The following is a 19,148-nucleotide window of genomic DNA, read 5'->3' as shown; positions in this document are numbered from 1 at the left end:
GAGAGATCAACATAGGCTGCAAACATCCCCTGCCGAAACTCTCGCCTTCGTTTGATCTGGAGAGCAACGATATGGTCAATCGTTGACCACTTTGGTGTATAGCCTGACTGCTCTGGACGCTGGTGCGTAAGCAGATGGTGGCGAACCCTATCAATAATTATCTGAGCAAAGACCTTGCCCAGCACTGAGAGCAGCGTCACCCTTGGTAATTGTTTCAATCCTGGCGATCACCTTTCCCTTTCCAGAGAGGGACAACAAGGCCCTTCTTCCAGTCAGTTGGGATGATGCCTGCATTCTAAACAGAGCACAGAACTGCATGCAACGACACAAGTACAGCATTTCCACCAGCCTTGAGAAGTTCAGCAGAGATGCCACAGATCCCACGAGCTTTACCTCATTTCAACTGGTTCACCACAGCCTGTGTTTCCACAAACGAAGGTGGACCACAGTTGATTGGAAGGTCAGAAATAGGAATAGTAACACCCCTGACATCCAACTCGACAACTGGTGGATCAGCCTGGTAGAGCCATTCAAAGTAACAGGCCCAGCGGGCCTTCACTTTGGACTCCTCTGTCAAGAGCCCACCACCCTCCGCTCGAGTTGCAGTACTCCGAGGGATGGGCTTTGAGCAACAGAATGCACAAATTCCCCTGGAAGCAGGATGAGAAATACTTGATCACAGGTGATGCTCTATGCCCTCACAGATTCCTCACCCATAGGCTTCATTGTCCATCCTCAGCACACGTACAGTTTTACTCCTCAACACTGAACAACTCAGTTCTGCCATTGAGCCTGGCCCAGTGACTCTGTTCAATGACATCCAGTGACCCTTGAGAGACAAAATTCGAATTCTCTCAATGGTGAATTCCAAGACATCCACCGACAACATCAAGGATGGTGGTCTTAAAGGCACTCCACAACTCTTCAGGATTCCCCAAAGCACCCAGACCCCTCAAATCCCCACTCAGCCTGTTCAGAAACAGAAAAATTCAGAAACTTAGCTACCCTCTGATACTTGAGCTTGCCAACATCCAGTCTCGGCTGAGATGGTACCATTCTCCCAGATTTAATCTGCAACTTCGGAGTTGCTACAATGAGACTGTGGTTGGTATTGAGGAACTGAGCACTCCGGTAGACCCTGCAGTTCTGAATCATCCTCCAGCGACCATCAACGAGCACATGGTCAATCTCATTTGCCACCTCACCAGAGTTGGAATGCCAATTCCAGTGATGAGCCTGTGGTTCCATAAAGGTTGCCACTGACAAACCAGACATAATCTGCTTAACAGAAACTTTCCTCCTTGAAGACATCTCTGACTCCCTAGTATCTCTCCCTGGTTACTCCCTCCTCTGTTATGACCAACTTAAGCTTTGTCCTAGCGGTGGAGTTGCTCTCTTCATCAAAGACTCTATTCCTCACTCACCATGCACTGCCCTCTCTCCCGCACACCCCCAGGAATACTTCTGGCTAGGGCTTCCCCTCCACTCCCACCTCACCTTTATATGTGTGTTGTCCCGTCCACCAAACAGTGATGACTCCATTTACATCTTGCTCTCTGAAAACATTGACCAACTTCTATCCTCTCAACCCAACTCTCTCTTCCTCATATGTGTTGACTTAAATTATCATGCCAGTTGGCTGGGTGTGGGTACCTCTCTCACCTGCCATGGCACTTCAGCAAAAGCCTTCTGTAACTCATTGGGACTGACACAATTTGTCACCTTCCTGACCCGGATCTCAAGCAACAGTACTCCATCACTTCTGAATCTGATTTTGACCAATTTCTCTGAAAATATCTGCTGTTCTTTCTCTGCTCCAATCGGTTCATCTGACCACATGCTTGTCAAAGTGGACATCTCTCTGGCTGTGATTAGGGAAGCACCTCAGCGCTGCCAAGTCTGGCATTACAATCAGGCGGACTGGCACAGACTTCAAGTCGCCATCAAACTTCTCGATTGGTCTCCCACCTCCACTTCCTCCAACATCAATTCATCCTGGGAATTCTTTCAAAGAACCTTTCTCTCTCTATGTCTATCTATTTCTATCACACACACACACACACACACACACACACACACACACACACACACACACACACACACACACACACACACACACACACACACACACACACACACACACACACACACACACACTTATCCCATCTCATATTCAGTTGTCCTCCCCTTCCTCCCACAAAAAGTGCACTGAAGCTTGTGGTGAGGCAGTTGTCCTGAAACAACTTGCCTTCGCCTCATGGAAGGTAATCCAACTGAACGCAATCTCAGTTCCTTCCACAAAGCTCGTACCAAGTGTGTATCTACCCTCAGGAGAGCCAGAAAACAACATCTTTCTAATCTCGAGTCTGAACTCTCAAACCTGTCTCCCTCCTCCATGTAATGGTGGTGTCTCGTTAAGTCTGTTTCTGGTGTAAGTTTACCCTCCATCTGCTCCATTACCTCAAATGCCCACACAGCTGACACTGCCTGTGAAAAGGCTGAATGCCTAAACTCTTTGTTTGCTTCTAAATGTTGTGTCCCAAACCCATCACTTTCTGTCCCCACCTTACCAGTCGCACCCAGCTGTCCCTGGACTCTGTGTCGTTTCTCCTTACAAGGTGGAGAGTTTGCATCAAGCCTCGACTCAGATTCTGCAACTGGTCCAGACGGTATCAGCCCACGTGTCCTAAAAACCTGCTCTGCTGCTCTTGCTCACCCTCTTTCTGTTCGATTCACCCTCTCATTTGCTCAAGGTCATCAGCCATCTTCTTGGAAATCAACAAATATTACTGCTCTGCATAAAAAGGTGCAAAAACAGATCACTGCAACTACAGACCAATCAGCCTTCCATTGATCATCAGCAAGGTTCTGGAATCCATCATCGCTTCAAAAGTTAAATCCTTCCTCTTCTCCAATGGCTTGAGTTCCGATCATCAATGTGGATTCAGACAAGGTCACTCTACCCTGGATATGCTGCTTCTGCTCTTCCAACAATGGATGGAGGTCCTCAATGCCAGACATAAAACCAGAGCCATCTCCCTTGACATATTGCGTGCCTTCGATACTGTGGTATAGCACTGGCGTGCACGGTAACGCCCCGGGTCGAGTTTTGCAGCCTGGGCACGGAGATTCCAGTGACCCGGAGCGGGAGATGCTGCCGGTGTTAGACCTGCTTCCAATTGATCCGGAGATGACAAGATCAGTGGCAGGGGAGGTTGAGGTGACCGGGGCACTGATGCTGCCCATGTTGAGCCTGGTTTCAGTTGGTCCTATGGTGACAGGACCGATGCCAGTGAATGTCGAAGTGAGCGGGACACTGATTGGGTGTCGAGTTGAGTCCACTCGTGCTGCCCTCGCATTGCGCACGTACACCGGCGAAGCGATTGCGCCGCTTGCGGTGCCTGACGTCTCAGTGCTCTACCGGGGGCGAAGCGCCCTACTCACGGTGTTTGTGGTGCGAGGGGAGGGGCCCGTCCTTTTGGGTCGGGACTGGCTGGCGCACCTCGGGCTGGATCTCCAGTTCGTACCTCCAGGTGTGCCGGTGCTCTCTTCGATGCTTTCGTCGAGACCCAAGGGCGAGGTTCTGGCGGCGGGAGCGGAACACGCATCGATGCAACGGGAGCGGCCGTTCGTTGCTGCCTGCAACGGTGGTGTGCGGTGCGGAAGCAGCAGGAGCCGTGCCAGCTCTCGCGATGAGCTCTCGCGCGTCGGCTGCGTTCATGGTGCGAGGTGCGCCTGTGTTGTTCGGGCAGCTTCAACGGGTTGCGGTGAGCCCGTGGCGTTAAAGGAAGTCGCGAGTCACAACATCCAGTTGACAACCAAGAGACGGACTCGTGATGTGGGTTATGGGTTGCTGTTCATGGCATATTTGTTTTTCATTGCTCGAGTGATGCGGTTTAACGTTGTTGAAACAACTTGCCTTTGCCTCATGGAAAGCAAACCCAACTGAGGGCAATCTCAGTTCTTTCCACAAAGCTCGGAACAAGTGTGTATCTACCCTCAGGAGAGCCAGAAAACAACATCTTTCTCATCTCAAGTCTGAACTCTCAAACCTCTCTCCCTCCTCAAAATCCTGGTGGCGTTTAATCAAATCTGTTTCTGGTGTATGTTCCCCCTCCATCCCCTCCCTTACCTCAAATGGCCGCACTGCTGATTCCACACGTGATAAAGCTGAATGTCTAAACTCGGTGTTTGCAGCTAAATCTTGTGTCCTAAACCCATCACTATCTCTACCCACTTTACCCAGTCGCACCCAACTGTCCCTGACTCTGTATCCTTTTCTCCTGACAAGGTGGAGAGCTTGCTTTCAAACCTCGAGTCAGATTCTGCAACCGGTCCAGACGGCATCAGCCCACGTGTCCTCAAAGCCTGCTCTTCTGCTCTTGCTCACCCTCTCTCTGTTCTATTCACCCTCTCATTTGCCCAAGGTCATCTGCCATCTGCTTGGAAATCTGCTAACATCACTGCCCTGCATAAAAAGGTGCAAAAACAGATCCCTGTAACTACAGACCAATCAGCCTTCTCCCAATCATCAGCAAGGTGATGGAATCCATCATCGCTTCAGACATGAAATCCTTCCTCTTCTCCAATGGCTTGATTTCCAATCATCAATTTGGTTTCAGACCAGGTCACTCTACCCTGGATATGCTGCTTCTGCTCTCCCATCAATGGATGGAGGTCCTCAATGCCAGACAGGAAATCCGAGCCGTATCCCTGGACATATCACGTGCTTTTGACACAGTCTGGCACCCTGCCCTACTCACCAAACTCTCTTCCCATGGTATTCAAGGCCATCTCCACTCATGGCTCGCAGACTTCCTCTCCTGTCGCAGTCAACGTGTGGCCCTAAATGGAGTTCTTTCATCCCCTCTTCCTGTGCAGGCTGGAGTTCCTCAAGGTAGCGTTCTGGGCCCTGTTCTTTTTCTGGTTTTCATCAATGATCTCTCGGACTCTCTGGAAAATCCTCTATTTCTCTTTGCCGACGACTCCACCCTCTGCCGTACCATCTGTCATCCCTCAGACCGGCAAGCAGCAGCTTCTTCGCTCACTGCAGATCTGGATAAAATTACAAACTGGTCCAACACGTGGAACATGTCTTTCAATCCAGACAAATCTCACACTCTCACTATGTCTCTTCGAAAGGACCGTTTACAAAACCCCCCCATCCACTTTCTCAACAATCCTCTGGAAGAAGTCTTTTCTTTCAAGCTTCTAGGTCTCACTATCTGCCATGACCTTTCCTGGGAAAGTCACATTTCCAACCTCGCCTCAAAAGCCAGTCGCCGACTGGGAATCCTCCGTCGTGCTAAGTCCTTCCTCGGCCCTCTTGAGCTCCTGACCACTTACAAAGCTTTTGTCCGTAGCCTGATGGAGTACTGCTCTCCCCTCTGGGCTAGTGCTCCTGCCTCCCACCTTTCTCGGCTTCACGCTGTCGAAACCAGGGCATTTAAGATCATCGGCATCTCCCGCAATGAAGCTGAGTCTTTGGGCCTCTCACTCAATCACCGCAGGTTGGTCGGTGGTCTTTCTGTCATCTACCGACTCCTCTCCAGCCTTGCCCCCCTGCTCTCTCTGCGATTTGTCCCCACCACATTTCCACAGGGCGCTCAAGGTCCGCCAACAACCCCCTTCTGGTAAAACTACCAAAATCAAAAATCACTGCTCATCTTCACTCTTTCATTCCTATTTTTCCCGCCTTTGGAATAAACTTCCTCACTCTATTCTTTCCCATTCTTCCCTCCAGGCTTTCAAAACAGCTGTTCACCACCACCTCTTATCTTCCCCCATCCAAATCCTCGATCTTTTCTACCCCCGATAATCCACCCAAGCCCACTTCCTTCATTTCTCCTGCTTTCCTTCCTGAAAGTCCCTGAAATGTCCATCTTCTCTTCGCCATGTTCCCCGTCCCATCCCCATCCCTCTCCCTTCCACAGTTCACCTAATGTGTCTGTTCCCCACTGTTTTGTCCCTTCCACTCCCGCCCCTCTTGTCTCATGCCTCCTTGCTGTGAGTTGTGTGTTAGCTCTCATACGAGCCTCGACCAAGGCATACAAAAAAATAAATAAATAAATAAATAAATAAATAAATGCCAACAGTTCATGTGTGAGAATAGGTTTGGCTGAGATCAATCGATGGGATTTGTATTATGATCAATGTGATGTGGGGGCTTTGGGAGCGGTGGGGGCGAATAAAGAGGGTTTATTGGCCTCCAGTTGCCCCAGGCCACGGGTAGTTGTTTTGTCAGGTGCTGGGATTTTATCAAAAGAACGCGCAATACAGAAAAATGAGTTTACAATGATTCCAGTGCTGTTCCTATTGATTTATGACGAGCCTGTAGTTAAAGTGTGGTTTGAATGGAGTTGCGATAGTCTAACTGCCGTGGGGGTCTCGGAGATCGACTCGAAGCCGGGACTCGTGCGCTGGTCGGCGTTACCCCCACCTCTGCTTTCAGCAAGGTCAGACGTGCTTGGCGCCTGGGGCGCGGCTCTCTGGGTTCGCTCAAGGCCGTTTTGGCCATGCGGTGGAATCTCAACTGATTGTGGTGCGTGGGTTGTTGGGGAGTGTTTGTTGCTTCCAGCCAAGGGCGCTGTTCAGCGCCCCCACCAAGGTCAGTCGGGTCTGGCGGTGGCGCCGCGGGTTCCAGACAGTGGGGGTCCGGCCTCGGAAGGTTTATCTGTTTCAGGTCTGGCTGGGGAAGAGGTGCCGCCCGCGACCTCGGCAAAGGCCGTGTAAGTGTAAGCCGCCTGGGGGCGTTTTTGCTGCGTAGTGCTGCTGTGCTTCTCGCCTTGCTGCTTCATATCGGTAACGCAGTCAGAGTTTGGTGGGTGCTTTGTGCACCTCCGTCTTCGGAACCTGGCCGTTGCTGCTCCGCTCACTCGCATCGACACATTATATGATGTGATGTGCTTTTATACTATGCTGCTTCTTTTTTGTACCTTGTCTGCTTTATACCGTGGTATTTCATGCTGTTTATGCTTATTATGATGGTGATCATTTAATAATCATGGTTTTAGGGGGGAGGAGTGTGGTATAGCCTGCGGGCCTGCGGGGCAGGCATGGTGGTGGGGGAGTGGTCGGCGTGGTCATTGTGTCTGCCAGGGATATAAGTAGTGCGCGCCGCCTGAGGCGTTGTAGTGATGCCGTAGTCGCCCGGCTTGCGAGTGTACTGAGTACGTAATAAAGGAGAGCTGCGGGCAAAGTACGCCCACGCTCGCGCTTGTGCAACACAGCCCGGCTCGACTGTTCCCCCGCTTGTGTCTGCCTGCCAAGCATCTCTATCACGACACCACAGATACGGTCTGACACCCTTTACTCTCTTCCTATGGTATCCAAGGACATCTCTACTCATGGCTCGCAGACTTCCTCTACATTCGCAGCCATTGTGTGGCCCTTAGAGTTCTCTCATTCCCTCTACCTATCCAGGCTCTAGTTCCTCAAGGCAGTATTCTGGGCCCTGTTCTTTAACTGACTTTCATCAATGATCTCTGACTCTCAGGAAAATCTTCTTTATCTCTTTGCTGATGACTCCACCCTTTGCCATACCATCTGTCATCCCTCAGATTGGCAAGCAGCAGCTACTTTATTCTCTGCAGATCTGGATAAAATCACAAGCTGATCCAACACGTGGAACATGCCTTTCAACCCCGACAAATCTCACACTCTCACTATGTCTTTCCGAAAGGACAATTTAGAACCCCCCCCCCCATCTACTTTTTCAACAATCCTCTGGAAGAAGTCCTTTCATTCAAGCTTCTGGGTCTCACGATCTGCCATGATCTTTCCTGGGTAAGCCACATTTCTGAACTGGCTTCCAAAGCCAGTCGCCGAACTCACTCTTTCATTTCTCCTTTATTTTTGCCTTTGGAACAAACTCCCATGCTCTCTTCAATCCTACTCTTCCCTCCAGGTCTTCAAAACAGCTGTTCACCACCATCTCTTATCTTCCCCCATCTGAAACTATGATCTTTTCTACCCCTGCTAATCCACCCCAAACCCACCTCCTTCAAATTCCCAGCTTTCCTTCCTGAAAGTCCCTGTCATGTAAAGGCCCAGTCACACCTTGACGTTTTAGCCAGCTTATGCCGATTTTTGGAAAATTTGTCTAAAACGCTAGTACACGTCGAATACGTTATGGGTAAGTTTTGATAACATTGAGAGCACGCTGAAAAACACTGCCATACGTCGTCGTACGCTGGCTTTAAACGTTGTACTTTTCGGTTGTCCTCAAATTTTCCATGCTTGAAATTTTAAGACTTATGCCAGCGTATGACTCACACGTTCCGCATAACGCTGGCCATTAGTTGTAGGCACGTCACGCGATCGTTGACACACGTCGACACACGTTACTTGTGAGTTACTCATAAGTCGAAACACGTCGAGGTAATGTTTAGCTTACCCGAAACCTATTTCTAACCTATGAGTTACGTGTTGTACTCACGTTACGCGATCAGTGACACACATCGACACACGTTACTTGTAAGGTGCTCATAAGTCGAAACACATCAAGGTAATGGTTAGCGTCAGTGTTCCAGACTCCCTGATTTTTTTTTTTATTTTTCCTTCCTTCCTTCCTTCCTTCGGTATGATGGTGATTTTAACACTTCGATTTCTAGTGCGGTTATAATATAATATAATTAATAGGCTGCCGCTCAACGATTTAAATCATAACCGCACTGTACACTGAACACTGTCATACCGAAGAAAAAAAAACCGGGAGTCTGGAACACTGACGCTAACCATTACCTTGACGTGCTTCGACTTATGAGCACCTTTCAAGTAACGTGTGTCGATGTGTGTCAACGATCGCATATCGTGCGTACAACTTATTCCCATCGCATGCAGAGCGTGTGACATACGGCAAGTACGTCGTAAAATTTTCAACATGTTTAAAATTACAAGACGTACTCCATTTACTACGACGTATGATAGCGTACTTTAGCATTCTATTCACGCATCCCAAACTTACCCATACCGTATTCAACGTGCGCCAGCGTTTTAGACACATTTTTCAGAGGTCGGCATACGCTGGCATGATCGCCAAGGTGTGACTGCGATGTTGACACGTCCATTTCTGCGGCAGTTATGAGTTGAATCGTTGCGCGGCAGCCTTTCCATAACCTATGCCACGTCATCGTCGGCGATACGTGCAGCGCGCTATGCATAAGTTAGACTATCGTTGGGCATAGGTTGTGAAGGCCGACAACAGGTTCAGCATTCGTTGGTATAAGTTATCTATAACACAACGAAACGTTCAAAGTCCGTTACTAATACGTTGTGCAAAAGACCAAGTCGTTATGAATACGTCCGAATCTTTTTAAAAAAAACATCAAAAGTTCAACGTAAGCCAGCGTTTTACATACATTTTAATACGTTGCCATTGCTGGCTAAAACGTCAAGGTGTGACTGGGCCTTAAGGACCTGAAAGTCCCTGTAGTGTCCATCTTGTTTACCCTTTGTGCCCCGCCCCATCCCTTTCCCTTCCACAGATCTCCTCGTGTCTCTGTTCCCCCATTGTTTTTTTCCTTCCCTCTCCCGCCCCTCTTGTCTCCTGCTCCTCTTGTGTGTTTCTGCATGTTAGCTCTCGTACGAGCCTCGAAGGTGTGTACAAAAAATTATAAAAAACACCCGAGTGACAAATTCTTGGTCTTAAAATATGCTCGTTGACTGGTGTTACCTCAATTATCATTGAAGTCAGCTTATTGGACACAGCTACAGTAACTCCTTGGGCCTGGTAACCATCAGAGCAACCAGACCAATAGTTGGTGTAACCACCCGTCATAAGCTCGCCACTATCCAGTTTCCGAACTTCAGAGAGTGCTGCAATACCGCTGTTCAAATGCTTGAGCTCAGATGATAACAGAGACAGGTGATTATCCTCTTTTAGGGATAGGACATTCCAGGCACCCACCTGAAGGGTCCACCTTCGGTTAACCCAAGGAGACTGCCATTTGGTAGACGACTCTTTAGCATCACCCCGACACACACTACCGCAATCTGACCCAGGAAGGTTAGTTATCCCGTGGTTTTCCTCCTATCATAATAGAGTGGGGGTCCCGAAGGCTTTTCCAATCTCATCTTTCAGTGAGCTGCCCTGCAAAGGGCAGCAACACAGGAAGTACTCCCATGGAATGGGTTTTCAGTTTTCTTTGCTTTTATGGATTTAATTTTGTGCAATTAATTCAGTTTTTATTTTTTTTAATTGTGGCTGGAGTGCAAATCCTGCCACCAACCTCTTAACAAATAACAAACAGTAACCCAACTGCAGGAGGATGTCCACAGACACAGTTGGGTACTTGATATGGATGGCTGTTGGCTCACAAGGAGCTCCTCTGCCCTTTTCAGAAGTTTTGTTTTTAAACCTGCTGGATGTCCATATCCATACACCCTCCTCACCATGAAACCTGGTGGGGGAGATGGTTTACTCACTGACAGCCTGACCATGAAACAGGTTAGTACAGGTTTACATGGTACCTGTAGCAGTTCATGGATCAAATTTAGGCTGACCTGACATGTACTCACCTTGTGTTTCCGATAATAATTAGCACATTGCTTTAAATGATAGGCCTGACCCATCACTTCCTCCACCCAATTGCATGTAGCTCCATTATTGACCTACACAGAAACCGTTTTGATCATGCTTTTTATTTATTTGCAGGTCATTGCATACGGTGCATTTTTGCACAAAGGTTCTTTTTGCAGAAACTATTTCAACTTACTTGACCTCCTGGTGGTGGGTGTCTCGCTTCTCTCCTTTGGTATCAGGTTTGTTTGCACCATTGAGAATACACCAAACCCAAATTCTTTTTTGTCCTCTTGCATACATCTAAGAGATGCTTGGTGTTGGGCTTGGGATCCTAGGATCCTGAGTTCAAATCCTACTTGGCTGTTGAATTAATACAACGTTGAGTTGACTCTGCCTGTCATCCTTCCGAGGTCGGCAAAATGAGTGCCAGCTTGCTGGTATCCTGTGGCGGAGCGGTGACCTGTCCAGGATTGTGCCCAATAGTCTAGAGACTGCTTATGCAACACCATTGCTCTGCACAGAGTATGGTCCCAATGGATGGATGGATATGTCTAAGTTGGCTGGCAGGATAGCCTTGAGATTTTGCCACTCATGACTGAGCTGTCGAGCCTGGGTGTTATTGGTGGACATTAAATATCCCACTTTATCAAACTGGACCTCCTGTATGCTAGCATTAATTGGTGGACATTAAAGTTATTTCATCAATTATGGTCAGGTCAGTCTCTTTTTTGGACTGCCACTAGTAACATGTAACCCAGTGCTACCTGCTGCATGGTTGGGTTGTTGGTGACTAAACTGGCTCCCCCACTCAGTTGGCTTTGTGCTTTACTGGGTAAAGAGGGTATGTGGACATCCCGCAGGACAAAAAACAAGACCTGTCAAAGGGCAGATGAGCTCCTTGTGAACCAACAACCATCCACATTTGGTGCGGATTAGCGAACCCCCCCCCCGCCTCCCCCGTCCCCAAGATTAAAGCTTTCAGATAAATTGCATGCAAGAGTTCACACAGTTTAAGGTTATGGAGCCTGACAGCCTAGCCCCCAGGGATGTGCGATTCTAACATTTGATTAGGGAAGGATGTACTACAGAAGAGAGGGCAAATGTGGTTACTGATGGTTTTGGTCTAAACTCTTCTAAGCAACCCCAGAACTTGATGTGCAGACACCAATCACTGATGTTTGTCAAAGAGTATTGAACCTAGGTACATGGAATGTGAGAGCAAAATCGAATTCGGAAAACTAGAGCAAGGTCAGAAAGAAGCTGAAACGTTGAATCTTGACATACTGGGTCTTGCTGAAGTGAGGTGGTTGGGTGTCAGTGAAATATGTATTGTTGTATGGGAGCTGCATGACTGCGGAGGAAAACGGCATCTTCATGGGGTTGGTTTCTTTGTATCCCCAAAAACTGCAAAAGCCATCACTGCCATCGAACCAGTCGGAAATAGGATCATCAAGGTTATTGTGACTTCAAAGCCAAAAGCGATTAACATCATTCAAGTCTTCATGCCAACCACCGACGCTGATAAGAATGAAGTTATCTCTGTGTATGCTGAGGTACAGAGAGTGGTCAAGAGGTGCTGCAAGAGAGGACAGTTGGTGGTAGTGGTCGACTTCGATGCAAAGATGGGTGAGAACACAGATCATGCTGCTTGTGGAACATTTGGCTTGGGTAAGTTAAAAGAGCGAGGAAAGTTGCTTTTGGATTGGTTAGAAGACAACAATTTGCTTGTGCTCAATACCTCCTTCAGGCATTGTGCTAATCAACGATATACTTGGACGTCACCGGACAACAGATGCAAGAATCAAGTAGACTTCATTACCACTGGATGAAGAGATAGACGTGAGTGTATGGACTAACTCAGTGTGGATTGTGGTCGTGATCAGCAAATAGTCTGACCTGAAATCAAAGGTAGATGTTGGAATCCAAAAATGTCAATGAAAGCACTTCGCCGGCTTTTTTTGCAAGGCTTTAGAAAACTGCGATGCTTTCGAATTGTCAACTAAAGCGTCCCTGGAAAACACGCAGCACAATTGATGCAACTTTGCTGATGTACTCAAAGGTGCAATTGAAGAACATTGCACAAATGGACCATCTAAAGAGGAAACCTTGGATGAGTGATGAATATCTCGATTTGACTGAAGAAAGAAGAAAGGTGAAAACCTTAGGATCACAAAGTCCAGAGTACAAGAAGTTGTGTAAAGAAGTAAAGAAAGCTGGGAAAGAGTGGTTAGAAGCAAAGGCGGTGGATGCAGAAAGTGCATTTGCTCGTGGCCACAGCAAAAAAGGTATATCATCTGGTTAGAGAATTCAGTGGCAAAGAACGACATAATAAAGATATTGATATTGAAGATGTTGATGGTAGTTTTTTGTTTGAGAAAGTTAAGATCAAACAGAGATGGTATAACTACTGTGAAGCATTATTTAGTGAGGATCCCCATTTCATAAATCAATCTGATTGGGCTTCTGAAGGTTTCGAAGAAGAGACAGAAGTTCTGAAAGATGAAATCAGATGTGCCACAAAACAATTTAGAAACCAATAAGGCCGTGGGGCTTGATAGTATACCAGCTGAGGCGATCATAACTGGTGATGGAACAGTGATCGATGTTATGAAAAGTATAATTCACAACATCTGGAAAATCGGAGATTGGTCCGATGAACGGGTAATATCAGAGATCGTTACAATGCCCAATGTTGCTGGATCACAGGAGTGCTCCAAACATCGGACGCTCGGTTTAATAAGTCACGCATTGAAGATTCTGTTGTAGATCACCAGGCAAAGAGTTAACTACTATTTGAAAGAGGTTATTGCGGAGGAGTAATTTGGTTTGGTACGTGGTAAAGGCACCACAGATGCTATGTTGATGTTGGGAGCTTGGACTGAGAAGGTAACGGGCAATGTTCATCGACTTTGACAACAAATTCGATAGCATCCAACACGAAGCGATGTGGAAAGCCTCAATGGAATTTGGAGTGCCAAAACATCTAGCTGCATTGATTAGATGCTTGCATGCAAAGGCAGTTGGAGTTGTTTGAGTGGACGATGGGCAGACAGAGCAATTTCATTTTCAAAAAGGGAGTACGTCAAGGTTGTTCACTGTCCACTATGCTCTTCAATGTGATAGGTGAGAGGATTATGAGAGATGTGAAGTCCGTCTTACCAGAACGAGTGGGATGCGCGGTTGGTGGTCGTGACATCTGTAATCTACTGTACGCTACGCCAATGATACTACCCTCTTGGCCAAATCAAAGATGGAGTTGGAGTTGATGTCAGAGGAAGTCAAGTTGAAGAATGAGCTATTTGGCTTGTGTATAAACGACGATAAGATTCAAGTCATGGTTTGGAATGGTGTAAGTGGAGAAAAGGTGCATATTGGCATGTCGCACCTGACCCCAGAGGAGCGTTTTCAATATCTTGGCTCTTACACAGGTATACCACGATTTTCGTTGCCCCCAATTACGTTGATTTGAAGTTGCATCGTCAATCAATAGGTACCTGGGCTTTGAATTACGTGTCTTTACATCGTAGTTATGTCATTCGCGCTCAGGCAAAAATGATATAGTTACAAGTAACTGTACTCTCATCTACTTCGTAAAAGTTGCGGTTAACTTTAGAATTGCTATAGGTTACTACGCAATTGTGGCTTATGAACTGCAGAAAGGATTGTTGGTACCTGAAGTGATTACAGTTCTATTTGCAGCAGTCTACAGGGAATCACTCGGTAATATTATATTCGAGTTCAAACTATAGTTTGTTCCAGTTCTAATTGTCGTATTCTGCAGAGAATAACTATGGTAAAGTGACGTGATTTTACCCGGATCAAGCCACGCTCTTTGGTAGTCGGACACTACGCTGCCGCGGCCGCTGTTCTTATTCAAATTCTTTATTATTGTCCGGGTAAAACAAAAATTTAAATTCACATTCAACTGACTGGGCAGCTCAGGAAAATTAACGACATTGAAAATTAACGATCATGTCGAGTCATGATCGTGCTGTCGATGTTTGTTGGCACTCAAACTTGCCTCCAAGCGCTGTACATTGAACATCTGCTCAGGTACCTGATAAAATGCGAGGAACCATCGATTTGTTATATATTCAGAATGGAACCATTTTGGATCCCTGTCCCCCCACCTTGTGTGCCCCTCAAACTGATCTTTTTTCTCTTCCCTCCACTCACTCAATCTCCAAACCTCCTCTTTGGGCCTTTTCATGCAGAAAATTTGGTTGAAGCGGTGAAGTCCTCCCATGCTCATTCTCGCCTTCTCTTTTCTCTTCCTGGGTAGCGAATCGGTCCAATCGTATTGATCGAGTCCATTCTGATCTAGTTCTTAATTTTGAGTTTGTAGCCTGGTGTTGGCTTAGTGGTTAGGGTGGCTGGCTTGGGATCCTAGGGTCTTGAGTTTGAGCCCCATTGGCCACTGGATTAACCCCGGGGGGGGGGGGGTTGACTCGGCCTGTCATCCTTCTGAGGTCGGCGAAATGAGTACCAGTGTACTGGTCCCGGTGTATGCTCCGGTTAGAATAGGTGTACCATATCCCTGTGTGTCGTAAGAGGCGACCAGGGTTGGCGTCAGGAAGGGCATCCGGCCATAAAAAACATTGCTTCAAGAAGGGAACCATGATTGCATGGAGCCCGCAAAAAGCTAATCCCTGCTCAACAGGGGAAAATGGCTGTAAAAAGGCTGTTTTTTATTTTTATTTTTTAATTTTGAGTTTGTGAATCATTTGGATCACACTTGGTTGGTCCCAACGTTGAAGAGGAATGTTAAATGTCTTATGCTCACTCTCTCTATCTTCTAGAATCTACATCTCCCCCCACCCCTTTCTCTTTCACCACCACAGAACAATGTCCACATTTCTACTGTACAGTACTTCAATAAAATAACTTCATAATTTTTTTATTGTCAAAATGTTAGAATGAGTGTTTAAATTATCTGTTTTAGCCAAAAAGGTTATATTGTCAGTGAAAATTATGATGTCCCACCCCGCACTCCCCATCCAGCATTATTCCACTGCTGTATTTCTTATGGAAAAAAAAAGATTCGATTTAAGTTGCACTTTTAAATCCGACACGTAAATATAGGTATCCCTGTATCATCAATTGAACACACCTCCATGGAGATGAGGATCAGATTTGCTCTGGCTCGAGATGTCGTTCGTGATTTGTCCGCTGCTTGGAAGTCCCAACGTATTGGAATAGATTGGAATAGATTCGAATAAAAGGCGAGTGACATCACTCGTTTGGAGTATTTCACTTTATGGCTGCAAAAATTGGACTCTTAAAGTAGAAGATGAAAAGGCGTATTAGCGCTTTTGAATTACGGGCTTGGAGGAGAATGGTGAGAGTGTTCTGGATGGAGCATAGAACAAATGAATGGGTTTGTGGTCTAGTGAGAGTTAGAGGACGATGGTCTCCTGAATGTCATCAAAAGGAGGAAGGTGGCAAAATACTGCCATTGGAAGAGAAGACCTGGCAGTGTGGTGTTAGCTTCGATTGAAGGATTGATGGAGGGGACGAACAGGATTGGTTGACCCATCATAACCTTGATGGATAATTTGAAGTTTTGGGCTGTTGGTGGATTACCTATTTTAAGAGACCGTGCTTTCTATCGCCATTGGCCGCCTTTAGCCGATATGCTGTAAAGAATAATTATAATAATAATAATAATAATAAATATAGATCCCACAGTTTATTCTTCAAAGAAGAAAGTATTTGTTATTTTCTTGGGTTGGGGGGGGGGGACATGCAAGCATGGAAACAGCCATAAGATGATGATCATGATGATCATGATGGACCAGTGGTGGGATGAGGGCAGAAAGGGGAGGGAGAGAAAGAAGAAAGCCAGATATTTAAACTTCCAGCTCCTAACCACTCTCACCAGCGCACCACAAGGTGGAACCTGTCACTCTTGGTGTACAGTAGTGTCTGGAGCGTTAATTATACGATCGAAAGCAGATATGTTGATGATATCCCACATACACCATGGCCTAACCTTTCCGTGCAGTCTCTGGATCATCGTGCTTTTGTGAAATCCAGTGTCCAACTGTGGGATGGATCCTTTCAAATGAATTTATTCTACAATGTTCCTTTGGTCTTCAAAAAGTTGATAATAAATATGAAAGCGCCTCATTCATTCATTCCCCTCTTCCTCCTCGCAGCAATGCCGGCATTTCCGTGGTGAAGATTTTGCGAGTGTTGAGAGTGCTCCGTCCACTGAGGGCTATTAATCGTGCCAAAGGCCTCAAGGTATCCATGCCTTGTCCTCGTGCAGAGATACTAACGTTGCACTTTTACCTATGTGGGGCAATGCTGCACTTTATCAGTCTAATTTTGTCCATCTGTGTGTCTCCATTGCTTATTGGACCATAGAGGGCAGCTTTGGGTTTTTTTGACATTGATCTAAGGTTCATGGATGAGCCTGACACAGATCACGTGCATAACAAGGACATTAGGAGATGTCGATGTACTTTCACACGAATTTCAGACATCAGTGGACCATGAAAATTCAATGAACACAGGACAGGACATTTTAACCTGGGATCCTAGCATCATGTGATATATTTGCTCAGATGGGAACGACAAATGCAACAACTCCACATTATCTGGAACACTACGAGATACTCGGTGGGCGTCCATTGTGAAAGTATTCAAGGCATGCAAGACATATTTAAGGCATGTTTGCTGTTCAACTTTATTTTCAGGTACCAGAAGCTATGACATCATCAATACAACACCCCATAGAGGATTGCTTATCTAAGCAGACGTGCTTATTTGTCTCGTATCCCATGTTATGACTGCTCGGTTGTGCGACATATTACTTTGTTGCAAGTCCTGACCGCATGTCCTATCGCCCTGTTACAGCACGTGGTTCAGTGCGTATTCGTGGCGATCAGAACGATAGGGAACATTATGATCGTCACGACTTTGCTGCAGTTCATGTTTGCCTGCATCGGAGTTCAACTTTTCAAGGTGAGAAATGGAAGAGCGAATATTGGCGAGGAAGTTCTGCAGGAGAATGCGAAGGCCACCACAGAAGGGGAAGAGGAATATTTATGGGGTATATAATATAGCAAGAAGGTCAATGTGGCAATGATAAAGGATGTTATCGAGTCGGACCTGAAGTTCTCATCATTGAGGACATTGAGCAGAAATTTCCAGTTCTAGATTGTTTTCTGTCCACATCGATGAATGGCGGTGTGTTTGCCATTATATTTTGATTGTGATTCACATCATGTATATATCGTATCCCTGCACGCGTTATAGATCCATCTGAGTGATGCAAATGTACAATCCTCTGTGCAGGGGAAATTCTACAGCTGCACCGATGAAACGAAGCATACCCCAGAAGAGTGCAAGTGAGTGGTTCCCATTGTCATCGGCTTCACGTTTATGTTTTATTTCTGAATCACACAGTCTATGTGGTCTCTTATTTGAACGAGCATGGAAAGGGGTTTCTTGGCACACAGGCGCAGTCACTGAAGGCTGCCGTGGTAGTGATGATGGCTTATAATCATGGGGGCAGGTCTGCGACATGCTCGGTGATGCAGCTCCCCCTGCTAGCACCACCCCCCAGAAAGGCAATTTTTCGTCCGAATCTTCTTCCAGGAAAAGTTAACGACAGGAGTTCCCCCTACAGCAAGCGCAAATTCGAACCCCGTGACTTTTGTTGCTACATCTCTTTATGCATTGCCCTGCGTCGCTTGCTTCGCCGTTTGTGAAATCCTTGTCGTGGCATGCCATGCTCACCCTTTATCCCAGGGGCACCTTCATCATATACAAGGATGGTGATGTCACGCAGCCAGAGGTCTGCCAGAGGATGTGGCAAAAAAGTGATTTCAACTTTGACAACATCCTCACGGGCATGATGGCTCTCTTCACCGTTTCGACCTTCGAAGGCTGGCCGGCGTAAGCTCATTTCCCACTCTGCCTGGTCGTTCTGTTTCCTCTGTTCATTAAGCTCCTAATACCGTGTTTGCTGAAGGATGTGCATGATGTACTGAGCTCAGATAATCCTGTATATTCAGGCAATGTAAGGACTATCAGGCACACATTAGGGACTTCATGCAATATGACTCGTCAGTTGATTTAAACCCCTGTGAGGTGTATCCAGGTGCAGGCTGTGACGTGACCTATCGATAGTGAATGCTCGATCCTCAACAGCATTGTGTTTGTTACATCGTGTTCGGATTGAGGCTTGTGTCAGGATATTGAGGAGTCTCCAATGAGGTCTTTCTCTCTGTAAACCCAACACGGTATATCAACGTTTGTACATCTGTACGTATGTACGTTTGGGGGGGGGGGGAATAACTGAACCAACATCGTCAGCTCTTGGAGCAACTTGCAGGTGTGAAATTTACCTTTTATGATTTGACCGTTACACAGACGATTGAGGACGTGCTAGTCAGACTTGGACGATTACTTTCAGTTGATAATTTTTGAATCCATTAATTTTAGTGGTAAATTTAGATTTTGGTTTTATTACTCTATGGTTGGAGAACTGATTTCCTTGGATGCATTTCACACTTGGCTGTGGAGGTGCAAGGAGTTAGACTGAAGCTTTGGCCTTAACACTTTCAGTCTGGTTGCCATTATGTTGATCCTCAAACGATTTCCAAATAACCTGAGA

General features: G+C 46.6%; 1 protein-coding gene across 1 annotated transcript in view; it reads left to right on the top strand.

Moving 5' to 3' along the window:
* The window catches only part of LOC147008864 (voltage-dependent L-type calcium channel subunit alpha-1D-like), a 355,309-nt gene that overhangs the window by 214,344 nt on the left and 121,817 nt on the right, over positions 1-19,148 (top strand). Inside the window, exons 23-27 of the mRNA XM_085864488.1 lie at positions 10,655-10,761; positions 16,681-16,768; positions 17,384-17,491; positions 17,825-17,877; positions 18,281-18,427. Of these exons, the coding sequence (XP_085720614.1) occupies positions 10,655-10,761; positions 16,681-16,768; positions 17,384-17,491; positions 17,825-17,877; positions 18,281-18,427 (503 nt within the window). The remainder of the gene's footprint in view (positions 1-10,654; positions 10,762-16,680; positions 16,769-17,383; positions 17,492-17,824; positions 17,878-18,280; positions 18,428-19,148) is intronic.

This window comes from Eptatretus burgeri, chromosome 18, assembly GCF_056783735.1.
Source record: "Eptatretus burgeri isolate ZD-2024b chromosome 18, Ebu_testis_v1, whole genome shotgun sequence".
NCBI lineage: Eukaryota > Metazoa > Chordata > Myxini > Myxiniformes > Myxinidae > Eptatretus > Eptatretus burgeri.
This window is presented reverse-complemented; position numbering and strand designations above follow the sequence as displayed.